The sequence below is a fragment of the Rhipicephalus microplus genome, chromosome 4 (assembly GCF_043290135.1).
Source record: "Rhipicephalus microplus isolate Deutch F79 chromosome 4, USDA_Rmic, whole genome shotgun sequence".
Taxonomy (NCBI): Eukaryota; Metazoa; Arthropoda; class Arachnida; order Ixodida; family Ixodidae; genus Rhipicephalus; species Rhipicephalus microplus.
The window spans coordinates 122,322,903-122,350,658 of record NC_134703.1 but is presented as its reverse complement, the minus strand read 5'-3'; the positions used below and the strand labels follow the sequence as shown (position 1 = coordinate 122,350,658).

General features: G+C 46.2%; 1 protein-coding gene across 1 annotated transcript in view; it reads right to left on the bottom strand.

Moving 5' to 3' along the window:
- Positions 1 to 27,756, bottom strand: part of LOC119172851 (cell adhesion molecule Dscam1-like) — a 284,967-nt gene that overhangs the window by 159,110 nt on the left and 98,101 nt on the right. The window contains exons 2-5 of the mRNA XM_075893168.1: positions 23,448 to 23,771; positions 22,108 to 22,266; positions 17,359 to 17,505; positions 14,570 to 14,687 (exon numbers count right to left, since the gene is read on the bottom strand). Coding sequence (XP_075749283.1) covers positions 14,570 to 14,687; positions 17,359 to 17,505; positions 22,108 to 22,266; positions 23,448 to 23,771 — 748 coding nt within the window. The remainder of the gene's footprint in view (positions 1 to 14,569; positions 14,688 to 17,358; positions 17,506 to 22,107; positions 22,267 to 23,447; positions 23,772 to 27,756) is intronic.

The window sequence follows — 27,756 nt, the reverse complement described above, 5'->3', positions numbered from 1 at the left end:
CTCATGACTATCGTATTCGCACCAGTCACATACCATCATCATCCATACATGTGATGTAATACCAAGTTTGGCATTTGGGAAGCTAGCGAAACGGCCTCCAACGCATCATAGGTGTGGGACGTAGTCATGTTGTTACATGACATGCATGTTATGATCATCATGTTTGGACGTGTCATTTACCTATGTCGTCCATTCGCGTCACGTAATACTGAATTTGGTACTTGTGAAGCTAGAGAAATGTCTGCAAGCGCATCATGAGCGTGGCATGTCGTCATGTTGTTACATGGCAAGCATTTCATGATCATCATGTTTGCACTAGTAAAATACCTTCGTCATCCATTCACGTCCCGTCATACCAATTTGGTATATGCAAAACTATCAAAATGGCCGCGAGCGCATCATGAGCGTGGCATGTAGTCATGTTGTTATATGACACGCATGTCACGATTTTCGTGTTAGAGTCTGTCTGTTGTGTTCGCCATGCAATCATGTCATACCATACCACTTTTGCAACGTGCCGTGTGAACAAAACCACCGCAAGAGCTTCAGGACTATGAAATGTAAATCATGACATTCATGACATACATGCCATTATTTTCATGTCATGACTAGTCAAATATGTTCTCCATCATGTCATGTTATGGCATACGAAGTTTCATACAGATATCATTATCGAAACGGCCAGGAGAGCTAATAATCGTAGGCGGCTAAATAGATAGATAGATAGATAGATAGATAGATAGATAGATAGATAGATAGATAGATAGACACGCTAGAAGTCGCCGAAGTTCACTAAGAAATGCTTCGCATTTAATACTATCTGTTTTGTCGGAGGAACTCTTCTTTCTGGGTCAGCAAGAATTCCTTCGACACTAGTCGTGCCCTTTTGCGTTCATCTGCGAGAGACGTGTAAGGCTTGTGTTCCGGCCTTCCTGGTTTTCTTAGGATAATCTTTGTTTAGTACTCGCACAAATACATTGTAAGTACCTGTAAATACCTAACATATAGATCATTACATTTCATATGTGTGTTCTTCGTCTACCATGCATTGTAGATATGTAACCATATCTTTTCGTAACAATTCTTGTGTATCTGTGTATGTTGTGTTCCGTGTACATATAAATATATGTAAACATATATTACACATGAGATATGTAAACATATCTTTTTGTAACAATTTTTGGTGTGTCTGTGAATGTTGTGTTCCGTCGCGATGTTGTGTTGAATTTTGATTGATGTTCACTGTTTGTGAGAATAAATTTCTTTAATCACGTAGGTTCAAATATTGCAACCTCCTCTTCTCAAGTAGGGTACCCGAGCGTTATTAACGATGATGCTGTTCTTAGTCGAGGCTTTCATGTCCGGGGACCGTCGCAAGTGGTAGTGTGATTTACTGAGCGATGATGGGAGGATGCCACCACGGATGTGTGTGTCCTGTTTCGAGAAGGCAGGGCCACACCCTCCGAACCATCACTGATTCCACTTAATTTCTACTTCAATCCGTTTCATTTAGTCCACTTTATTCCGCTTTACTGAATTCAACTCCCCCACCAATCGCTTTGTTGTTTCATCAGTGTCCACCAAACGGAGCTGGCTGAATTTTTCACAAGCCCTATACAAGGTCCAAATACATTAATTCAAAGCTCAAATATATTCTTAACTTACAACTTCATGCAATGTCATGGTCTTTTAATCATTGGCCAGCTGACAAGCTTTCCTAATCTTCAGCCTTCCCTAAAAAAAGGAACGAGGTAAATAAAAAGAGTGGCACGTTTCCCGGAACTGAAATCCGAAAGTAGTGTCTTTCAAAGCCTCTTTCATTTTTTCTGCATTATTTTTCTTAGCTTTTTTTTCAATTCTTTGCGGGCTCTCATTTTGTTTTGTTGCCAACAAAGTTCTGTTTACGCAAGTAAAAACTTAGAACTCAGCAGGGCAGTCACGCTTCTGAACGACTCGCATTAAAAATGCGATAGTGTGCGTCTTGAGCCTCCCTGATTCCTTTTTGCCTCCACGCAGCACTTTATTATCTTCAGCCGAGGTTCGTGCAGACCGCGAGTGCCATTTCGAGAAACCTGTTTTAAAGTCAGCCGACCCCGAATGAAGTGAAGCAGACCTGACAACTGTCTCTCTTCAGTTGATGCACCACTTGCAGTAGCTGTTTCGTTTCTAGCAGAGACCGCAGATGCTTTGTGAGGAAGATAGAGAGCATGGCAGTATTCCGTAGCATGCATTGTTGTGAGCATTGGTTGGGCGTTGTAGTGTGGGCTGAAGGATATGGATATGAAAGCTCGAAGAAAACAAAGCAAATGTCAGGAAGCGTAAGAACGAAGAAAAGAGGGGACACACACAGCAGTAAAACATAGAAAAACGGAAGAAAAAGCGTGCGCATGAATACTATGTAGGGGCTGTCTGAAAAAGTTGGCTGCGCAAAGACATGACTCAATAAAGGCAAGCTGGCAACGCAGACTCCAACTATATCAACCGAAAAGTCGCACTGTGGTGAAAAGGAAAGCAATAAATATAATTATATCCATATGTGCGCCGGCTCAGAAGCACCCACTCAACTGGCTAACCTGAAACACGTTTTTAAGCGGGTGTTTCTGGTTCTTGTTTTGGTTTTCATGAGTCAAAATGCGAACGCCCTATTCTAACGAGCACAAAGTTCTCTCCTAAGCATTGCGCTGTTCGTAATTTTTTTTTAAACTTTCTATAGTCGCAGCACACCCCTGAATATTATGTACCAGATGGATACGTGGTATGAAAAAATTGACACAAGAGATCTTGTGTGTAATGTTGTTCCTTTTATGCCACTAACTCAAAAAGAAGTATCAAAGCCTTCCCACTACAATACCGTACCGTGCGTATACATAGCAGCGGTAAATATCTGATGTTTTTTGGCCTTTGCAATATGCATTGGCTTGAGTGTGAGGTCTCTACTATATTTGAGTACAGTTTGGGAGTAGGTGGTAGGTGGTAAAAATTTATTTGACCAAGGGAAGTAAAAACATCGCAGAAATATTGATACACAACCGCCATATTTATACATAAATATGACACATACATAACTCCCGGGGGTAGAAGCACCATCCCGGTGCTTCTACCACCGGGGGTTATGACACATAACAGCCGCTAAACACGGCTGCATGAAAGAGGAGGACGAAGAGAGTTTTTCGTTTGATGCTGGTCTGGCGCCATCTTGCTCGTCGAGTTCTGTGCGCTGTAAATAGATCATTAAACATGTTACTCGTAACATTATAGACAGACAAGGACAGAGAAAGAGACGACGGTGTCGTCTCTTCCTCTGTCTTTGTCTATATTTTTGCGCTGTTTTTTTACTTCCCAAGTATGAACCGCCAACTAGCCCAACTTTCCCTATTGACCAAAGGATTCGGCCCCCCATGTGGCCCCCACTGCACTATGCGTTCATGAGTTCATGCAGTTGCATAACGTGGGCGGCCCGGTCAGTGGCGGTCTTCTGCTTGGCCGGGTCCGTCGAGCGCAGCACGGTCTCCCATTCCTCCCATGTGGTCAGTGGCTGCGGGCCCCGCGGGGGAGGGTCTGTCGGGCATTCGAGAAGGATGTGGGTAAGGGAAAAGTGGGGTTGAGCGCATTGAGCACCGTATGGGGAGTATGCTCCTGGGTAGATGCGGGAAAGGAAATATGGGGAGGGAAGCGTGCTGGTCTGGAGGTGACGCCGTAATATCTGGTGAAAATTGTCCAGGAATTGGTGGGGTGGAGGGTATAACTGGCGTTCCGCATGGTATGCTTCAGTCATCTCGCTGAAGGAATACATGTGCTCCTTGGAAGAGCCCGGCTCAGAGTCCGCCGCCGCCCGGTTGGTGAGACCTCGGTTGTGGTCATTGGCGGCTTCGTTGCCGGGATTTACAGAGTGAGCAGGCACTCAGATCAGCTCCACATGGCGGGCCGGATGTTTGGGGGGTGAGCTGACTATGCCGAAAACGGTCTCATGGACTCGGCCTCGCGCAAACTTTAGAAATGTAGTTTTTGAGTCGGAAAGGACGTACCGGGAATATAGCAAGTGAGGGCAAGTCCGATCGCCGCTTCTTCTGAGGATACCGGGTTGGATCCAGGAATTAGGCGAAGAGTTGCAATGGGCTGGAGTGTGCGATCAACGACTCCAACTGCCGCGTCATCGCCCGGGAAAGCTGCATTCACGCATACGGCATCCTCCTCAGAACCGTTTATTTGTGGAGAGCTTTTGCACGGGCCTTGCAGCGGGCCGAATGGTATGCATCGTGGGTGTTTCTAGGGAGAGGTGTTATGGTGAACTATCTGTGTATGTGTGGAGAGATTAATAAGAGTGAGGGGTCGGCTGCTGGCATGTGAATGTTGAGGGTGTCAAGTATGTGGCGTCCAGTAAAAGTCTTAGCTAGACGAGTGTATTGGGATTGTCTGTGGGCCTCTATCAGTTCGTGTGTAGTGTTATGAAGCCCAAGTTGAAGAAGTTTAGTGGTTTGTGTGTTAAGAAGGAGATGTAAAGCTACCTTGTAAGCCTTTTGAAGCATGGCATCTAGGGTGGCTATTTCTTCTTGTTGAAGTCAGAGATATGGGAATGTATAAAGGAAGCAGCTCAGTATGAAGGCATGAATGAGTCGACACAAATCATGTTCTTTCATGCCATAATGTTTTCCAGAAACTCGGCGGAAGAGGTGCGAAAGAACCTCCGTCAACTGCTTTAGTTTCCGGATGGTGAAAGTGTTACGGCCGTTGTTTTGGATGTGAAGGCCAAAGATCCCGAGTGTGTCGACCTCCGGGGTTGCACGGCCGGTCAGTGTAATGGTTATAGGGGTAGTGGAAAGAGTACGTGGTGAAGAGCCTGTGAGAAGAAGCTAAGATTTTTCCGGAGAGCAGGAGAGACCGATGCTTTGTGCGCGTTGCTGTGTATGTGTGATGTTGGCAGCGGTTTGTAATGTTTGCTCTAAGTCTCCATCACTACCGTGGGTAGTTCACAAAGTGATATCGTCGGCATAGAGGGTGTGGTGAATGTGGGGTATATATCAAGAGCACGGGATAAGGGAACGAGTGTGACATTGAGGAGAAAAATAGAAATGACTGAACCTTTCAGAGTGCCAACTCCGCCAAGGGTGCATGAAGGGGACCCATGGGGGCCCATATGAACCTCGGCCGTGCGTCCCGGGAGGAAGGATTTTATGTATGCGTACATGCGAACTCCCAAATTGAGAAGGCAGAGAGGTGCTATGATCGCTTGGTGTTCTACGCAATCAAAGGCCTTGGTTAAGTACAGGGCCAAGACAGCTTTAGTACGAGCAGGGATTGTAGGATCAAGGATGTTATGCGTCAGTTGAAGCATGGCATCTTGGGCGGAAAAGACATAGGCGAAAGCCCACCATAGTGTGCGGGTATAGATTGTGGTCATTCATGTATTGAGTTAGTCTGTTTAGTGCAACGTGTTCGAGAGGCTTCCCGAGACACAGAGTGAGTGAAATAGGCTGAAGGCTTGATATTGTGAGGGGTTTGTTAGGGTAATTTAGGAGAAATATCTAAGCATGTATCAGCGAATCGCGGATCGATTATTTGAACACATGGATTCCCAGTTAACACCTCATGCGTCTGGATAATGTCTTCTTAGTCACTGAGACATCTTTGGGCATAGCGTAGAGTGACGTCACGATCACAAGAGCACGAAACGTTTGCCTTGTATTCATGTCGTAAGTTATTGCGAAAGTGAATATAGAGAGAAGCGCGAAAAAACAAACAAAGAAAGAAGATGGGGTAGATGCTGCGAACACTGCGGAAATAAGAGCTGGTGGGCTTCCAGTGTTCCTTTCTCCCCTCCTCTCCCTCAACCCCCTTTCTTATCCCATTGCTAAGCTATGGCATACCTGGATATGCTATTCTTTACCCTTCTTCTTTCTTTCCTCTGTGCCTCGTCACCTTTAATGTCCTTTTCAGAAGGGAGACGCTTGGCGGATTTCACGGCTGATGGTTGACCCGTTCGCGAACTTCTCTAAACGTCTCCTAATCTATGCTTTTCTCTGTATCTTGTTTAATCCCTCCTTATTCCTTGCCATGTGAATTACTGGTGAGGTTTCCCACTTAGCTAGATGCTGTTGCGGAGTTCACGTTTTTCATCACTTACTCTTTTAAAACCAGCACTTCTCTTTTAAAACCATCATTTCTGTTACTGTTTTTAGTCATCTTGCTATTTACTTAACATTGCACCCACAGTGCCCAGACTACAGATTTCAACACAACAGACAACGTATTCCCCTGGCTTATACCCCAAGAGAAAATCGTATTTTAAATGTGTTAATCCGGCAGTTCACTTCCTTGATCTTATTGGCGTGATTTTTCTCTATTGGCTATACTGCGGTATACATGAAGATGCTATGCTTTTCTCTCTGTTTTTATCGTTCCTCTTCTATCTTTCTTCGTACATTTCTTTATTTCTGTTTCTCTCTTTCTCGCTATCTTGCCTATCGCAAAGAAATCACGCGTTTCCAGAAAAACACAGCCTCCCCCAACGATATGCCCATTCTGCGTTGCCCCACTTACAGAGGCAACACTCGATCTCCTATTGGGATCCTGTCCGGGCCTTCACCAGGCTCTCACTCGCCACCTACGCAGCCTTCTCTACCACCCCGGCTAACCACCTGACTTGACGTGCTGGACGCAGGTCCACTGCATTAACCACTCCTGGCCTTCATACAGGAAACGGAACTTTTCCTTTGTATTTATCTGATGGCGCGGGACAAACTGTCGCTAATAATAAAAAAGAAATACCCTTTCGGCTACAGTGCATAGATAGTCGAGTTGATAACCGAAGATAAGCTTGCGACGCTCACCGTCGGGACAGGCTTTCGTTCGCTTTATTTATTGCTTCTCCACATTTGCTTCATTGCTTAACTGCTATACTCCTCCCTTCTTTTGCCTTCTACACTTTGGTGGCACAGGTTTCACTTAACACTCGCCTCCTTAATCCTTCCCGAGTCCTTGCCTCAGCACTCGTTTTATTAGGCTTTGCTCTCTCCCCCTGAGGACTCAGACCTTCCACCACCCGCTCTCCCTTCCTTTGCTCTCTCCCTCAAATGCCTTTGTTTTCCCTTGTGCCTGGTATAGTCAGTGGTCAAACTTTCCTAATTCTTGTGATGCATACCCGTACGACTAGTCTCGTGCGAACAACACATCGACCTTGCTCAAGCGTAAACAGCACCGCTATTAAGACGTGAGAGCAGCCGGAGGAGGTATCGGATATTTACTAGCACGGGACACATTGTAGTTGGGCTCCCGAAAGGACGCAGCCAGCGAGCACCCAAGATCCTTCACTGCAATGTGGATGCTGAGCCCGCGCCCACGAAACGACGTGAAGAGGCTTTCTGTCTTCATCCATCAAAAGCCTCCGGCTAAAGAGGACGACTCAGCAGTCTGCTGAAGTCTGGGGAAATACGCGGGATGACATTTCTTCCCTTTTTAGCTCCTTTTTATCTCATTTCTTCTCATTCGAAAAGGCGTGTTCTAGCTCCACGCAGACTTCCTTCGTCTAGCGGTCATTCCCTGCGCCTTGAACTAGAAGCTGGCTTGCAACATCCCTCGTTACTCTCTATTTTTTATCTACCTTGCGGGAGTGCGAAACGGATCGGTTTCTTTCTACGCTCTGCTTCTTGTCTTTTCTGTACTCGTATGCCGTGTCCATTCTGTCGAAGCCCGTCCTTTTTTTATTATTTTGGATGCTTGTAGCTACCCAACGACCAGTACTCTTTCGTCGCAGTTTTTTCTCTCTTTTGCTAAACTGCATGTTTTTGTCATTTTTTTGTCGCCAGTTTTATGTCTTAGGTACAGCCTGTGTTCCAGACGTCATGCGAGTGGTTTTGCTTTTCTGTGGCACGTTTGGTGGGGCAATACACTCTTTGAGAATACCACGAGGATTGCGGGATTGCAGCCGAAAGAATGAATTGCAACCTTAATGCGTTTTTGTATCTTCTGTTTTTTCGACGACCCGAAAAAAGTGAAGCGCTATCAGCGTCTCTTGCTCTTGTGCTTCGTGTGCAACATTGTGTTAGAACCTTGCTTTGTGCCGCCGTTTTGTAGTAATCATGCAAGCTGTGCGTAAGTTTAGTAAAGTGAACCTCTTATCCAAGGTTCATTGACATGTATGTGTTAATGTTATACTTATTTCCGACATTTGATTGTGCTATAAAATAGCATGGCTTCACATCGCGAGAAATTAGCAGTAGAAAAAAAAGAGTGAATACAGAGAAGCAGTTCATGCAACAAAACGAGCGCGTATGGTGGGGTCTCATTCGCATTCTCAACTGATCGCCAACTCTCATGGGCATGTAACATAATACAGGGCCGGAATCACTCATCGGTGAGGATCGTTACATGCACATGTTCCATTCAGACTTGCTGTTATTGGCGTACGCGTCATAGCAGTCACCCGCCATAGTTGTCTAGTGATTATGCTGCTCGAATGTTGACTCGCAAGTCACCGAAATGCCTTCCGGCCACCGCGGCCGCTTTTTCGATAGAGGTGAATATAATCGAGGCCGTGTACATACATTTACGTGCAAGTTAAAGAGAACACAGATGATCAAAATTTTAGTGGGCCTCCACTACACCGACTCTCACAGTAATATCGTGGTTTATGGGACGTTCACGCTGCTGGTGTAATGAATAGTTAATCGTGTTCGTCATCATTATGAACGTCATAGATGTCGTTATCATAGAGATGCACAAGATACCAATTTAGTTCATCATTCTAACTGTATAGCCACTCTTGTGAAAACATTATAGAAAAGCAATGTAACAGTGTGCAACATTCTTCCGCTGAAGCACCTTCTTCAAAATGCCGAGCAAGATTATGTCCCGATAACGCATGTCAATAGTGTCCAAGCCACTGTATCATAATGGGGTATGCGCATACTGACAATCATATTAGTAATAAAAAATTCCGCCATATCCACGAAGTGAATGATGATGAGTGGGCGAAGCTCCGGAGGTAAACCTGGTAAACCATGAATCCTCTGTACATTTTGCCCACTCGATTTTATTACATCGCTATCCCTAGCGTACGTCGCCGCACTAAATCGAACGATTGCCTTCAACCAATGACACGCGCCATATGTGACATCATTCCTATTTTATAAGATCTCGCGTCTTTCATCAACTACAAGTACCGCTTTCTAGTTTATAACATCTTGCATCTTTTCATCATCAGCTACAAGTACCACCATCTAGTAAACACTACAAGAACTAAACGAGAGGTGGCTACATACAGGAGACGGTACCGCCATCTAGTGAACACTGCAAGAACTAAACTAGAGGTGGCTACATACAGGGGACGGTACCGCCATCTAGTGAACACTGCAAGAACTAAACTAGAGGTGGCTACATACAGGCTACAGGGGACGCACAGCCCACGCCCTAAGGAGCTTCGCCCCTAAAAATAATAAACATTAGGCGTGTTTCATTCATAATGGGAGCTGATGTCATGCGAAGCGGCAAGTGATTAGTGTGCCATAACAAATTCTTCTTAAGGTGTTGAGTCAAGCGTTGTGAGTTGAACCGATTTCATTGTGCCTTTATAGAGTATTTCTGAGAACATCGTGCAGGCTGGTAGCGAGAAATTTTCGGTGGGGAGGGGAGGGGGGAGCTTTTGCTCAAAACTTCAACTGCTCGAGGACGGCAGCTAACTTGAGGAAAGTACCTATCCAAAAAACAAACAACTTGGACGGGAACGGAGGAGGTAGTTCTAGGTCCTCCTCTCCCCCATCCTCTTTTCCTCCCTCGCTACGGCATCGATCGTAGCTTATTCGGCCAGTCGACTACACTGACGCCCAAAAGGGTATCCTAGGATTTTACGTGGCGAATGGATTCACCATCGAGTACACATATAAGTTTCTTGGAAATACAGTATTCCTTTTCTTTTGATTTGAAGTCGTGGAATTCTTTACGTTTCGTTTGGAGGCAGCGATACAAACGTAGAGAATCTCATGGCGTCAACATAAATAAAGAAGACGCTGTATTTCAAACACAAATATGGAAGCATCACCTCAGCATCACTTCCTCTTCCTCGTGTTCCTCATCCCCCAAGCGCACCCAGCAGCTGTGGCAGCGCTTCTTTGCCGTGTTCGCCACGTAACAATATTAAAACGAATTGCACGCTATGATGTGATAATTTGCACATCACGAGAGACCACTCATGCCGTATTCTTTCGGGTTGAATAATATTTAACGTATCCTACCAATAAGTTATTATGTAAAGTTTATTACACCGTTAAAGGACCAATGGCGGTGATAAAAACTCTATTACTCCCAAAAGCGAAGGTGTTTCGAGGTTCTTACTCCTGTAGCGGCGAGAGAAGAGGAGACGTGAGATGACGTCGAAGGCGGCCGATGGGGCCGTGCCGATCTCGCCACTTTATTGCAGGCCTGAAGCGGAGCCACGTCGGCTACCAGCGTCCGCCACGCCAGGCGTGTCAGCTCGTTCTAATTCTCGCGCAGCTCGAGCTCGCGCCAGCTGCGCGAGAGACGCGGCGCGGTGATGGAAAAAATGACGATGGTGATGATGGCACTACAGGGCTCCCCCCCTAGCGCTTTGCGCGATTTGAACGCATATGAAAAAAAGAAAGAGGGCGACAAATGCTATGTACATGAACGGCAGTCCATAAAGTGTTCCTTTGGCAAGTCCAGTTTGTCAACGTGTAGTGACCATCGGGAACCAGTGGGTCTCTGGTGGGCGACACTGAGAGTTGCGCAGTGGACGAAGAAGTAAGCGCTCGATGGAAAGAAATCCGTAATGGCGGATGGCTAGGTCCCAGAGGTCTTCAATCGTGGAAAGCACCTCTGGAATTTCGAGGTCTCGCGCCACTTGTGATGCGTTTCTGTAGGCGAAAGAGAGGCCGTACTCAGTGACGCTGTGAAGCGACGCGTGACTGAGAACGTGCTCAACTGGTGCACTAAAGTGCGGGCTGTAAAGCGTGTCAAACGGGCCCGTGTCGTAGAGGCCGTCGTAGAAGGTATAGTCACACACGCCGTCCGCAGGCAGCGGCTGCGACTCGTTCGTCGCCGTGCCGAATACGCGGACCACGGGAAATGGCGTCACGGGAGGCTGTGCAGGAAAGACGGGTTCAGTTGTCGCCTCAGTCACTGTCGAGGTATTCGACGCTGGTGGACTGGTGGCAGTGCTTGTTCCCATGCTTTCAGTTGGCTCCACTGTGGTTGTAGTTAGGTCGGTTGACTTGACAGACGTCATAGACAGTTCAGTTGGCTGGTCAGACGCCGTAGGCAGCTCAGTTGGCTCAACAGATGTCGTAGGCCGTTGAGTTGGCTCCACAGATGTCGTAGGCACTTCAGTTGGCTCGACAGATGTCGTAGATAGTTCAGTTGGCTCGACAGATGGTGTAGGCAGTTCGTACGCGGGACACGCGTCGCTAGTGGCCAGACGAGAGGAAGTCGGGAGGTCAATAACGGGTGAAAGGTCACCTGTGCCAGGCTCCGAGGCGGGCGGCAAGGTGGCCGTCATGGAGTCTGGTGCGGCCACGGTTGGTAGCACACGTTGCGACGCAGTGACAACCCCAAAGTCGCGGGCCCCTGGAAGCGGTTGGTACGTGAGACCATTGCGGGCGAGCATTGAGGGCAGGCTCTGGCTCCGCGAAGGCACGGCGCTGGGGCCCGTCGTAGACCACGAAACAGAGACAGGGACCGGGGCGGGGAGCGGGGACGCCGAGTGTGGTCGGCTGCTGGCCGGGTAGGTGCGAGTGGAATGTGGCGAGGCACCCGGCAGGCCATTGCTGGCACCAGTGGCAGGTGGCGGAGCGGCAGGGGGCACCGTCAAGGAGCTGACCAGCAGCTGCGGCGAGGAGGAGGCCGAGACGTCTGAGCTGGTGGTCGCGGAAACGGCGAGGGCCACGTTGTCGCGTGCCGTCGCTTTCTTGGAAAACGTGCAGGTAGCAGGTACGTGTGATGAAGCTGGCTCTGAGGGAATGTACCTCTCGGAGGGAAGGTCAGTCGCAGTGGGGGAGTCTTCTACCTCGCGGTCGTGATCAGGTGCAGGAGTGGATGTTTCTGCGACCGGATCAGGTGTAGAAGTAGTCGAAGCCGGGGTACCGAGGTAGCCGTCAATGGAGGGCTGCGGACCGGTTCGTACCTTGCTCTGCGACGCCGGGGAAACCTGCCTGGTGCGGGTAAACGGAAGCGGACGGTATGTGTTGCCGCTGCGGGCGAGCACCGCAGTGCAGAGGGCATCGTAAGGCTGCGGGCTGGTGCTTGAAGTGGCAGCGAGATGGCGCAACTCTACCGGTAGGGCGTCGAGAAGAATGGCGTGCATCAGCAGCTGGGCCGTGACGCCATTCACCGCAAGAACGGCGTCGAGTTGCATAAACCATACCTTTGGGTAGGTCGATTGGAACGGCGGTACTGGCGGGCAGAGTTGCGGGAACATGGCAGCGGGCCGTTCGGCGAAGGGCGTGTTCTCCGGGTCACCAATGTAGCGGCGAGAGAAGAGGAGACGTGAGATGACGTCGAAGGCGGCCGATGGGGCCGTGCCGATCTCGCCACTTTATTGCAGGCCTGAAGCGGAGCCACGTCGGCTACCAGCGTCCGCCGCGCCAGGCGTGTCAGCTCGTTCTAATTCTCGCGCAGCTCGAGCTCGCGCCAGCTGCGCGAGAGACGCGGCGCGGTGATGGAAAAAATGACGATGGTGATGATGGCACTACACTCCCAAAAGCGATAGCGAACACTGCAACCACAGTGGACGGTGCTGCGAAATGACTTCATTATAGTCTTATTTTTTCGCAAGGAGTTCCAAGCACTTGCGTAGTTCCGTGGCTGAATGTTTGACTGTCACGTGCAATGTCTGGGTTACATTGAGACTAACCACGATTTTCTACTTTTCTGTCCCTCTGTAACTACTCTCATCCGCAACTTCGCTGACGCCTGCCCCGTATTTCCTGCTACACAAGCTCCAAACGCAATGATGTCAAGATGTTTGAAAGTCTGCTCCTGCCATCACTAAGTTGACGGGAACTGTTGCGTGGTTATGCGCGCTCACGTGGAAAATTCGGGCCATGAGGTGGTCCACCATGTAGCCCGAGGTATAATCAACCGGGAGGTAGACCTCTCACCCCTGTACTTCCAGCACGAAAAAATTATCACATACAATGAAATTGCAGCATAATATAAAGGAAACCGTGAAACGTACGCGGTTCTGCAAGCAGACCTTACAAGGGAACGCTCTCGTCAGCGGAGGGCAAATTCTTGGAGACAAATTCGTATTCTCATTCGAAACCCCTACGTCTGTCTCAAATTTACCGGCAAGCAATTCAACCACACTGTCGACATTGCGGCTACCTGAAGGCCATCCAAAATAATGTTCATTAGGAATTCAAGAGGAACCCATCCCCAAAAGCAATACTGCCAGCTTCCTCCCTCGAGGCATGGGGGAGACTCCTGTCTACAACTGACCAGCGTATTCAGGCAAAACTAATTCCCTGGACTGAAATGGTGGGGGTGAGCTACAGACCATCACCTTTCAAACCATCAGCAAGCTAAATTCAACGACCTCGTTAAGCCCCCAATAAGCCCCGCCGCAGTGGTGTAGTGGCTAAGGTACTCGGCTGCTGAACCGCAGATCGTGGGATTGAATCCAGGCGTCAGCGGCTGCATTTCCAATGGAGGCGGAAATGTTGTAGGCCCGTGTGCTCAGATTTGGGTGCATGTTAAAGAGCCCCAGGTGGTCGAAATTTCCGGAGACCTCCATCATACGGCGTCTCTCATAAGCATATGGTGGTTTTGGGACGTTAAAACCCCCATATCAATCAATCATTAAGCCCTCAATAAAGTTGTTTCTCCCTCCTAATCACATGTGTTTCAAACCTCGTTCCATAGGTTGTGGTATGCAGGTATTCAGCACACGTGACTTAAGGAAAGGGTTTTGTGACGTACGCGACAAGTATCTCACGCTGTTGGTGTAATAAATAGTTAATCGTGTTCGTCATTGACTGACGCTTTCCGACGGAAATTTTAGTGCCTGTCATGTTGATGAGGTGACAGCGCGAGCACCCAGATGTAAGCGGAGACAGACAGACAGACAGACAGATACATAGATATATAGATAGAAATGGTAAGATACCTTTGGTTCGCTAAAAATGCTTTGAATAATAATAATAATAATAATAATAATAATAATAATAATAATAATAATAATAATAATAATAATAATAATAATAATTTTTTCTTTTTACTTGCGAAATTTGTTAGGCGCTGTTGTTGAGCCCTTCGCAGGAAATTTAGATCACGTGGAGTTTGTTAACTGGCCCATAAGTGCAAAGGACTTCTCGTGTTTTGCACCAATAAAAATGCAGCCGCCAAGGGCGATGATACTTTTCTGCAATGTTTACTTCGACGAATAAACGTCCTACGTGCGCGTGTTGCTTCGCTTCAGCAGGGCACGCTTTCTTTCACAGAATGGTAAGCGTGGCAAGAATCTTTACCGCGTTTGGATACCTAATCGCTTTGTTGCAGTATGTTATTCGCCAAAAGTGACCTGTATTCCAGGAAGAAAGACTGCAAAATAAAGAGCACTTACATATATTTGGGCGGAGGGTATCCCTGGGCGGCGCAAGGCAGTTGCACAGAGTCACCTTCGCTTGCGACGATAGAAGATCGCACGTTTGTGATGCGTGGTGGCACATTCACTTTAAGATCTGTTCACCCAGAAAAAAAAACGCTTATTTCCAAATTTGCAATTTTTCCTGATTTTTACAGGAAAGCAGTACGCTAGGCACAAGTACGAAAATCAATAGGTCCAATACGTTCACATGTGTTGAACACGCTCTACGTCTTTTTTTTTTGTAACGTGCATTAGAAACACCGTCTTGCGTAAACTGAAAAGATAAGTGGATTCAGTTGGTCTTGTCATTGAGGTTTACAGTGTGCAAACGTTGTTAAGAATAGCACCATTGCCCCCTTACCCCTTTCCTGACTTGATGTCACCGATGTCGTATGACTGGCAGCATTGTTTATCCCTCTCAATCTTAGGGTTTGGAGGTTCAGGAGTGAAAAATAGGAACGTACTACGAAGCTGTAAGGTACATTTAAACTTTTCTGCACAATAAAAAAATACGCACCCACCCACCCCCCTGCCCACCCATTAGTGCGTCCATTCATCTGTCCGTCCATGCATCTGTCCATCCACGGGTTTTACGCGAGTAGGTTGCTGCTCCGGGACGTCCGAGTACGCTAGAGTCTTGCTTTAATTCCCCTACCTCTTCCCCCTTTATGCCGGATCAACGGTAAAGTGTTTTCACTCACTCACTCACTCTCTCACTCTCACTCACTCTCTCTCTCACTCACTCTCTCACTCTCTCATTCACTCACTCACTCACTCTCTCACTCACTCACTCTCTCTTTCACTCTCTCATTCACTCACTCACCCACTCTCTCACTCACTCACTCACTCTCTCTCGCTCACTCACTCACTCACTCACTCACTAGCAGACGCTGCCTGCATCGGCATTGCGAGGTGAAACTCGAGCACATTATTAACAAACACTTGATGTCCTATCTTGATACGCACAATCTATTATCTTCGAAGCAGCATGGCTTCCGCCGAGGCTTATCTACAACAACTCAGTTAATCGGATTTGTTCATGATCTTTCAAAAACAATCAATTTGCGTGGTCAAACTGATGTGGTATATTTGGATTTCGCAAAGGCATTTGATAAAGTGTCGCACTCAAAGCTCCTGTTTAAAATTGACAAAACGTTTCAAAATAATCACTTGACAAAATGGTTTTCATCCTATCTCAGCTGCCGTCAGCAGTTTGTTCAAATAAAAAATAAACAGTCTAGAGCAGTTGCAGTGAATTCTGGAGTTCCCCAGGGGAGCGTGCTGGGTCCCCTTTTATTTTTGTTATATATAAATGACCTACCAAACCGCGTTACGGTCCCGATAAGGTTGTTTGCCGATGACTGTGTTGTTTATAGCAGAATCGAGACTGAACATGACCAAGTTAATCTAAACAACAATCTTCAAAGAATAAAGGATTGGTGTGAAGAATGGCAAATGAGTTTGAACACAGAAAAAACAGTCTTTATGACTATAACTAGAAAGAAAGCACCTCTAGATTACAACTACCAGATTGGCAATGCTTTCCTCAAGCGTGTACAAAACTATAAATATCTTGGGTTATGGTTCACGCCCGACCTCCGGTGGAACACTCATATTGATAATGTATGCTCCAGGGCTACCAAGGCATTGTATAGCCTTAGACGTAACCTTTATACCGCCCCATCTGATATAAAGTGTCTTGCTTACAAAACTCTTGTCAGACCTATTATCGAATATTCTAAAATTGTCTGGGACCCTTACACAAAGACAAACTGCAATAAAATAACAAAAATACAGCGACTTGGTGCGAGATTTATTTTTAATAAATATCGCCGACATCATTCTCCTACTGAACTCTGTAAAAAAGCTGGACTGGATAGTCCTGAACTTAGGACGAGGATTGAGCGTCTGAAATTCCTCTTCCAGTTAATTCATAATCATTTTAAACTAAACTATTCAGATTACTTCCAGGTCAACACACAAGAACACTCCAGACATCGCCATAATATGTATATACCACCCCTAGTCCCACGTAACGATTGCTTTAAGTTCAGTTACTTTCCACGTGCTATTGAAGATTGGAATATGCTGCCAGAGTCTATAATTGGTTGTTCCTCGCTTACATCATTTGAACAGAATCTAAAACGTTTATTTTCCGAACAACAGTGACATATGTTTTTTTTTTGCGTGTGTGTGTACTTTTTGTTGGTTGCATGATTCTGCAGTAGTTGTCTTTCAAATCTTCAGCGCGGTGCAAAAGTGCCGCCTCAAATGCGTCATGTGCTGTTCTGCGCGTATGTATTGCATCGCATGTGTGTTCCATTTATGTATGTTATGTATAACTTCGAGTTGCTGGTCACAATAATACCGAGAAATTATCTCGAGACCTGTACGGTACTTCTTTTTTGCAAATAATTGTTTGTACTTCCACCCTGTAACGGCCCACTTCTGGGCTAACAGTATAAATAAATGAAATGAAATGAAATGAAAGAAGGGGAGGGAGCGACAGTTTTGTGGGTGTCTTCCTGGGCTGGCACGAGGCGTGAGCAGCGGTACGAGACGCGAGAAGCGATCATGCACAGTAAGGGTGGGGACGGCGCCACCGCCAACGCCGAAGCGCGACATCGTGCGACTAAAAATGCTCCGTAGTTAAAAACTACATCATATAAGTTCCGTCATGAGGCACTACATGACGGGCTCTCTCCCACATGACTGCAAATCAGTCGCGAAATCTACGCGATGGGTGAAAGCAGGAACAGTGTTACCTGTCACGACAAGCTTGCCGTACAAACTGAGTTTCGTCTCCCCTGTTAGTCGGTGCCACGTACGACAGCGAAACTCGGTGGTGCCGTCAGTCTGTTGAACTTGGCGCACTTGCAACTCTCCGCTTGAAAACACGCTCATACGACCTCCTGGAAAAAAAAAAGAAAGAGTTATTTGCACGTGGAATCGTTGCCTTTCAGTTTGATAGTTTCTGCTCATGGTTCAGCATTTGAATGAAAGTATAAAGGCTTCGCAACGCAATGTAGAACGAAACCGTAGCGAAATCCACAATGTTTACGTGTACATATTACACCGGTTAGTATAGCAATCAGGCAATGGCAACAAACAATATCATTTTCTTGTCTTTGTGCTTCCGGCCAATAATTAGTAGAATGCAATCAGTCGACGTATGAGTAGAGATTGTTTCACAGTGACTGAATATTACGGTGCCGACAAGTGTCTTGCAGCATACGTGAAAGCGTCGTCGATGTTGCTTGTCTCAGTTATCACCAGATATATTTTGTGAGTTACCTTGGAGTTACCTCAGTTATGTCCGAGTTACCTTGTCAGACACAAGCATCAGCCATCCAATAAAACGCACGGGCACCTGGATCTGCAATCCCTAAGCGACAAAGTATCTCTTGAAGCTTCTGCGAGCGACAGACCTCGTCGAACGATCGTGGCATTCCAGTGTGTGTGTGTGTGTGTGTGTGTGTGTGTGTGTGTGTGTGTGTGTGTGTGTGTGTGTGTGTGTGTGTGTGTTTGTGTGTGTGTGTGTTTCCGCTTTTCTATGCCTGCACCCATGCCTACGACTCAATGAATATATATAGTCTGGACTACCCGACCAGAGAGGACCATTCTCTCCCACGTGTGGCTTGTAGAGACCTTAACAAACGTCTTTGTATGCCACATTTGTATGGCAGTGCTGTCTGTGACAATTGCGGCAGTGATGAAATCATCGAAAATATCCTTAGTCCTGGCTTTCGTACATTGCCCAGGTACAGTCCCCTCAGCGATTCTTCCACGCTTGATGGCCAGCCAGTTTCTCGGCAATCTGTCTGGTGGTGCCGGAAAGCGCAAACTTCAAACCAGAAGCTGACGAAGACGTTGCTTAACTTTCTGTGAGCGAACCACCTTGTTAAATGGTGAAGACACTTTCATATGTGTACGTGTGTATGTGCGTTTGCGTCCGTGTGTGTGTTTTTACTCAAGTCCACTCTCTTCCTTCATCCTTACTTATCTTCCTTTCTTTTTATATTTCATAATCTTCTCGCTAGTGCTGGATATCAAATCGAATATTTTTTTCTTCCGGTTAACCTGCATGCCATTCAGCATTGCATATCTCTGTCTTCTGACTGGCCTTTGACTTTACGCCAAATATGATTCGTGCTTAGGCGGAACATTTTGCTGCAGCTTTCGCAAAGCTACGTTCATCTGGAGATCACAACCTGTCCACATACTTCTCAGTCTGATATAAAACGACGAGGGTGTTACGGTCTTTATGACAGAGCTTAAGACAGCTTGCGACAGTTTCTACCTACTAACAAAGATTTGTTGTAAGACATCTCAAAGTGTTCTTGAATATTGAGTCCTTCTGTTAGTTCGTAATGCATTCGCTCTTGTTCTCATCTCTTAGTACGTTGATTGTGACCTACAGTGGGCATTATGTGTTGCTGTAAGACCCGTAAACGTTGGGTTGGGTTGAGCAACATTTTAAGTAAAAATAGACTAATTTAGGAATACTTCTGCCACATAATGTTGATCGTCACCAAGCTCGCTCGTATTTGCTTACTCGAAAATCGGGATTACACCAGGTTCACCCACCATGCACGCTGATAGCACGCACGTCATTTACGTTCGGATTAGATTAGATTTGTGGGGTTTAACGTCCCAAAACCACCATATGATTATGAGAGACGCCGTAGTGGAGGACTCCGGAAATTTTGACCACCTGGGGTTCTTTAACGTGCACCCAAATCTGAGTACACGGGCCTACAACATTTCCGCCTCCATCGGAAATGCAGCCGCCGCAGCCGGGATTTGAACCCGCGACCTGCGGGTCAGCAGCCGAGTACCTTAGCCACTAGACCACCGCGGCGGGGCCATTTACGTTCGGGAGGCGCAGGGACCACAACAATAACACAAAGGAAGTAAGTGATCTAGATGACGATTATAGTTGTGCGGTAGAAAAATTCTCAAAAATACGCAATATTTTTTTTTAGTTGGCTGCCTCAAACATTTGGTGTATGAGTGAATGCCGTAGAATGTAACTGCACCAGGGCAACTGAATAAAAGTGTTATAAGCACTGCCAGGTGCACCTTGCAAAAAAAAAAAAAAGATGAACATTGGTTACAGTATTCGCGAATCGGGAGGCACTCAAGTTATTCTTATTTGCAACTAACCCATCGAAATGAGATGCACCCATTGGATACCATCCCATTGAAACAGGTATATGGGGAATGGCTGTACGACATTAATGATCCCTCCGTACGGATGGGTTGCTTGAACACGTACGGAACAGGTGTGTGGAGAGAAAAGCACGTTCATTTTCTCCATGAACGGAATGACAAAAAAATGAAACTTATTATAATCACTGACTTTTGTGTCCGAGGCTACGTCCAATATGAGGAATTGAAACGTATGTCCAATAGTGTACGAAACAATTTCGTTTGTTGTCCTAAGAAAGCTTGATAGGTATTACTTGCTCTTTTGGCGCAGACGCACCCTGTTCGTGCTTTTTCTCACATATTCACAAAAGGCGTGACTCACACAGACAAGGGGAAGCCATGTAAAATAGTGTGCAAACCAATTTACCGTAGCCCGTGATGCCACAACATTGGGCCTTACAAAATTTTTATTACAGCATTACGAACATTACTTGAATTACACACTCACTGTCCACTAAACATTGGAGTCTGTCACCTTATGGTTTAACTATATTTGTTAAACGCCCCAAATTAAACATCAATTGTTCATTCCACAATCTACTCAAGGACCTGCGGTACACATTGCGCTGCAAGGGAGAATAATTTGCACACCTGCCTGAAACAGCGGCATTATTATAAGGCATATGTTGTTGTGCAACGCTTCACAAACTTCGAACACCTCAGCTTCTTCAAGGTTTTGATCTCAAGTTTGTCCTTTTTTATAAACTTATGAAGGTCAAATTAGCGTGAAAATGACGATAAGCGAAAAAAAATCTTCAATCTAGACCACTTCTGGGTTTCCTTTTAGCGTCTCTTTAATGCCTCGCCTTGATGCAACATCGTCATTGAGCATGCGAAGCTATATGCCTGAGCCCGTTATATGGTTGTGTGTGTTCGCGTCGGCTTCAGTGCAGGTAAGCATCTAATGAGTCCACGATGCATAAACTTTTATGTGTACAACCAAAATGCGGCAGCCGTGGCTGGTACTTGATACTGTGACTTTCGGGCCAGCATTCAAGCACCACAACCATTAGATCATCATGACGACTATTGTGCAGCTTTCTTGTTGAACTTATGCGGGGTATGTTTACTGTGGCTGCCGCAACCATTTGCTTTTGTTTAATCGAACAGGTGAAACTTGGAGAGTAAGAAAATCGATCTTCATCCCTCTGAACTTCCAACAAGCCACTCAAATTCAGCTTAGAGACTGCCGGTCTTCCATGCTCACCTTCGGTGTCGTATGTTCAACTTCGCGTTCCATCTTTCAGCCTGCACGTAACTTCTTTCACTCTTGGTTGTAGTCTATGAGTCTAGGGGAGGTCTGTGAGCCAACTTGGGTCGCATATTGTAGTCGACATTGTGAACAATTGTTAAGGTGGCAGCAATCGATGCCTTATCAAATGCAAAAAGTCACTGGTGCGCCGCGTCGGCTGCGTCAACACGAGTGATGCAAAAGGTCATCTTCCCGTAAAGGCGTCCCCCTATCACGTGATCATAATGTCACATATCGCCTGATTTTGTGACGTCATGGTGACTCCACGCGATGACTCCATCGCACGACATCGCAGCGTGGTCACTGGTGGGCTGATCACAGAGGCAACGCAAAACAAGGTGAGGTACCTCTGACCTTTGAGGCAGGGTGCACTCACGTTAGGTGCAGAGAGCTTTAGTAGAGTGGCTGCGTAGGATCAGTACATTGACTGAGAAGCAAGAATGAAGATGGCTTGCACCTTGCAGTCGTCTTAGGTGAATGCATAAGGGACGTTGTGACTCTTTTAATACTATACAAAAAATGTGCAAGAGTTTCGAATGAACACACCTCTCGTCGAGTTCGTTTTAGCGTTGGAGATCGTCGCTTTGTGTTAGTGTCAGCAGGGCGCGTTCATTTTTTCGATGTTTCACAGAATAGTACCGAACATGACACTTTGTAAGCAGCATGCAACACTTCTCACACGTCCACATACGCATGTGCTTATTGTGCTAAGATGTTTCGATCACACGCCAACAAGATATGTCAAAGTGGCACCGCTTTCACCTGCGATGACTTGAGAGCTCGTTCTCGTGCACAGCTTATCACGCAGCCACCAAATATTTATTATCCCTTAGAATAACCGTGATTTTTGAAGTGACGCCTACACCATGTGTTCAGCCAAGGAAAAAAAAAACGCCTTAATAGCCATTTGGCTGTTCGTATTCTAATTGCTTACACAAGTACCCATACACAAGCAAAAAAAAAAAACGAGGAAAAACATCTACGAACAACTAGTTTCTATGACGGTGCTTGCATAAATGAACAAAATAGAAATGAAGTGAACTTTGCATACCATTGACCACGACGTCAACCTTGTTGTTGATCTTCTGCTCCCACGAGACGACAATTACGTCGTCACGCACGAATGATGGCACGTGACATCGAAGAACCGCTGTGTTTCCGGCGATGGTGAATTCATCGTACACTTGCACGTCGTAGTATTGTTCCACAACTGCAAATGAAACAGAAAAAAAGACTAAAAAAGAGAATGGAGAGAACGTGGGGCTTGATGACGCGTTTTTTGTTTCTGCCACGGCGAGTCAAGATCAGTAGAATTGACAGCAGGGCTAGTAGGTGAGATATCATTTTATCATTTTAGCATATGTAACTCAAATACGACGGGACAAATAGTACAAGAAGAAAAAACACCCAAGCATTTCCCCGAGGGTGAACATGGTTAAGTGCGAATACACGGGGTGATGCTATGAGGGGTATTTATTGATTCGCACTATTATATTTATTAATCACACTATGGTGCCTTTATGGTGTAATGGTTCCTGGGAATCGCAATTTGATCACACGGGGGAGTTTACGTTAACTCACTGGCGAATGCCAACGGATTTTAACTTTACTCCCCCTCACGACCCGCTCTCGACGGGAGACTGAGAGAGAAGGCGGGCGCGCGAGAGAGAGGGGTGCGCGCGCAGCTGCAGCGAGCGAGGAGAGCGGAGGAGCGAGCGAAGGGGGAGGGGGTATAAGGCGCGTTACTGACACCGATATCAGCGTCGCGTCCGTGGCTTATTCGGTAGAGCGTCGCGCTGCGGCCCGCCAAGTCCTCTGTCTTTTAAAGATAGAGAGAAGACTGCGGACGCCGCCGATGGCGGTGGATGGTTTGGGGTCGCTTATAAAGTGTATTCACACTTGAAAAAGTAGTGACTGTCGTGTTTCTTTTTGTCCTGCGTTTCCCGCCGAATTTGCACTGCTACACCATACGTTAAAGTGAGTCAAAATATTTGTGGTACGAAAGGGTGAGGCACAAAAGGCGCGTTCGTGTAGCCCCCTTCACGTGTTCCCGCCGATTTCCCCTCAAGCACGGAATATTCAGCGGGAAGTTTAAGTATAAAATCTTGACCTTAATTTTGTCCTTGATATTGAACCTATGATAATGAAAGTAGCGTGAATAGGACATTGAGAGTGAAAATTGTCAATTTAAACCACATGTGTTTCACTTTGTGTACCTTTGATGTCTCGCCTTGATGCAAGGTTGTCATTCAGCACGCGAAGCTAAACACTTGAGCTCGTCCGGTGGTTCTGTGTACTCGCGTCGGCTTCAGTGCAGGTATAAGCCTCTAATCTGGGACATTACAAGCACATAATGAGTGACATAACAGTGAAACGAAACTTTGCACAAACCTGCTCGGACGCGCACTTCCGTGCTCAGGATGGCCCCGAACATGTTTTCTGCTCTGCACCGGTATGTGGAGCCGTGCACTTCTTGACGAAACTGGGAAGCTGTGAAGGGCGGGAACCGCAGCGTGCCGTTGGGGAGGAGGAACAAGAGTCCCTGAAGCGACTCCACTTCGACACCCTCGCGCAACCACGTGACCCTCGGTGGAGGCTGACCAGCGACCGCGCAGTTGAGCGATGCTCCCGTTGTGTTGGAGAACCGCAGCTCTGATAACAGGGATTCCAGAAGTCGAGGACCCAGCCCTTGTGGACTACTTCGAACGTGATGCGCTGCGTAGCATCAAATAATACAAAGGAAACAGAACAATTGCTGTAGATGCCCCAGTAAAAAAAATCAACTGATGATTCAGCTCCACCAATGAAGAATATTTGCGTGCATAATTAATAATATACTATGTCATTCGTACTACTACGCTCATTTACTTGCTTGCCATGACCGTTTTACAAGGCGTAATTACAGCTTGACAGTTGTATGTTCTTGTTTTGTTTAGTTCCAGTGGTATCACCAACTATGTCCTCAGCGGCATTGATGTCTTCCCCACAGGTCTTAGCTTCACTAGAGGTGATTCTAACAATACTATATTGATACAAAAAATGGTAGGAAGCAGAGAATAGAAGTTTAAAATTAAAAAAAAATTCGTAAGCAGTGATTGTGTCGAGTCGACCTTTCGACAAGCGGACTTGTCTTCCTCAAGGCTAGAACTGAACTGTTGTAGCCTTGTTTTAGCACCTGTTTACGGTTTTTTCATAACGCTACTGGGGAAGACATGTACACATAGCTGTAACCAGAAATCTAGGTGACATTTGACTGAAGAATCACACTCTCTTCATCATGCGAAGCAAGTATAAACAGTATAAAGTAACACAGAACAAGCACTCATTGAGAAGACGAGAAGATTTCCATCTTGCAGATTTTCGCTTTTTTCGATTAGATCGCCGAACACGGGGTGGTGGTTTAATGGTCCTTGTGCCAAGTAAATTATCTCATCGGCTGAAAATTTCTTTCAGAATGTTAGACTCGAATTGTTAAATTGTAGCATTAGACTTGTGTCTCCTCGGATACCACCCTTTTTCAATTATAAATTGTTACTTCTTTTCAAGTGAGCAAAGTACGCGTTATCTTGACAGTGTTTTGGTAGCATGTAGAAAGGTAATTGTACTCACAGGAGACTTTATTTCACATCATTTTTCTTGGGGCCTAAGGACAGATTCTTGTGGTAGGCGACTGTGAGAATGAACTATTGATCACAACCTCTCGTGTCTGAATAAAGGCCGTGTAACCTTTGTCTGCTAATCGTCTGCTCCGATCACCTAATCGATCACCTAATCGTCTGCTAAAACTAGTGAATTATTCGTTAGGGAACGCATTGATACCTCCAGAATTGAAACTTGCCAAAATTATATTGTTGCTCAAAAATTAAAGTAGAGCATACATGTTGCATAACATGAGACCGATAGCACTGACATCAAATTTAATAAAATTAGATGAGAGAATTATCAATATACGAATTAATGAATTTATTACCGAAAGGTAAATTCTAAGCCTCTGTCAAATTAGGTTGAGGGCTGGTTGTTCAATTGGGGATGCCCACGTTGATTTAGAAAGTCGGCTTCAATTAGGTCGGCTACATAACAAACATGCCTATTTAGTTACCTTAGATATCGCTGAAGCATGTGATACCATGGAGCACTGTATTTTGACAGATCGATTAAAATACCTTGATTTTCCGTCATACATAGTAACGTTGGTTCACAATTTTCTTGCAGACAGGAAATTTTATTGTTTTAAAGATGGGTTTTCATCATCTACTCATACACAAACGAGGGGAGTACCGCAAGGCTCAGTGCTTTCCCCGGCGCTATTTAATTTACTAATGAGCGCCATTCCACGTAAACAGGACATAACAACTTATGTTTACGCAGACGATATTGCGTTTTTTTTTTGCAATGGTAGATAACATTCAGGCCTTATGTGAACGGCTGCACACTTATCCTAATATGTAGGAGAGCTGGCTCGATGGCAACTGCTTTCTACTTGATCCGAGTAAATGTGCCCTCCTTGTTTTCCCGCTGCAATACCCCGTGCACATCTCTCTGTATTACCATCATGAGGATATACCAGAGGTGGAATCTGTTAAATACCTTGGAGTGGTTTATCACTCATCGCTTCACTGGTGACCTCATATCGAATACTTCGCCGGAAAAAATGTGCGGGCCATGGGCATATTACGTAGGCTAAGCAACTACCACATAGGTACGAGAAGAGACACTGTGGTAATGATATATCGCATGTACGTTGTTCCCATTATAGTTATTCTGAGGATTAAACTTTTCATTTAGCCATTTGGTCGCTCACTTGTGCAAGAAAATAACTTGAAAACTGGCATAAGCTTGATGAAGGCGGCAAGTTTGGTGTTATTACGGGGGAAAGATCAGTGCTTCCAGCGTTCGGTGCAATCACGTTTCTTCTCTGGCGTTCGTTTTAGAAAGCAAGAAATTAGTTGTTTCGTGCATTCAGTCATATTGATGTTAAGAAGGCAATAAACAAAATAAAGCGTTCGTGGCTCAGTGCTAACGTCGGCGAGCACTTTGATGGACGTTAGCTGTAGGGATGGAGATGTGTTACTAAACGTCAGATGTAGATGCACCCACGTTCGGTGACGATATAGCTGTCGAACATCAATAGACATCGCGCAAGCTCTCCTATATAATTGCAGAGTAAACATGAAACTACTTCTGTAAGGACATAGTTTACTTTCGTGTTTACTGATTCCCATAATGGAAGGATCAACCATTCGCATCATATCGCAGCATATCTACAGAAATAATGATGCTGAGTTAGGCGAAACGTCCGCCCATCCGTCCGTTTGTCCATTATTCCATGCACCCGGACGGACGGATGGACAGAGGCAAGGATAGGTGGAAGAACAAACGGACGGATGGACAAAGGCATAAACCAATGGTCAGAAACACGGACGCACCGACGGACGAACGGAAGCTCGAACGGACGGATGGATGGACGGACGGACGGGCGAACAGATAGATGCACGGATGGTTGGACCCACAGATGCATTGAGGGACGCTTCGCAACACTCATCATCATTGACTCCGTGGATAAGCTGTCAAAACCACTAACGCCCTTTAGTTATATTATTCCCAAGAATGGATGGATGTATCCGGCTGTGCCCTTTAGATCGGATGGTGGCTCACGCCACCTAGCCATTAGGTTAAGTACTATCACTGCGTGTTTAATGATTGAACTTAAAGGGCCACTCACCAGGCCTCATACCGAATTTTAGTTAAACAGTGGAAGTTGTTGGGCGTTGGATGAGGAACGTTTTGCCACAAAAATTTTTCGAATCAGTTCATTACGAGCGGAAAAAACAGGTTTTTTGAAGCGGTGCGAAACGAGGGTGAGAGGAGTTGAGCTCGAAACCCTTGCCGCTCCACCTCTTCCCCACCCTCTCCGGCATCCGACCAAGAGGTGACGTTCGCATGACGTGCCCGAACAAGCCCAGCACCCGTGCACACGAGTGGCGTTGCTTTGTTGACCAGCGTTATTTTGTGGTCTTCTGCCTGTTTCTGCGGGATTGTTTGGAAACGCTAACTTAGACGCGGTAGAGTAGATGAGTATAATGAGTGCGCGAACGCGTAGGAGCGTTCCACGCCGGTCGTCTGCTCTATACGCTGACCGCGGGAACCCGAAGGCATGCGAGACGCTGGCACATTAGCTCGCATCTCGTAGCATTTCGCGGGAAAAAAATGTAAGAAAAACTTGCACAATTTTTATTGCGTCTCATTATTTATTTCAAGTTTTATTCATCTCTTAAAGCAACAAATACATAAACTACGCATGTTGTGTTAAAAAATTTTTGCCATGTCACGTGGTATACTGTTGACAACGTCAGAGCAGAGTCGTCCACGTGGATGACCAACGTGACCGCAGTGCTGTGTACGTAGGGCCATTCCTACGCCCACGTCATGCCCTCATTCTCTACGCGTGCGCCGGTAGAGGGGAGGGCGAGCAGCTTTCATCTTGAGATTTGACCCATTTCCGCGGCGCGTAGCGTTGCAAAGTTTGGCAGACATGATCATGAACCAACACCACCTAAACTATTCACAAGGCCCCTCCAGGGAGAGCGTGACGTCACGCTAGTTGCCCACCTGCACCCCGGCCGTCGTCGCCACTCGTTCTCGTTATATCTGCTGTGGGCACTTATTGAAAGCCGGTGTTTCTTTTTTTGTTCTTTTTTGT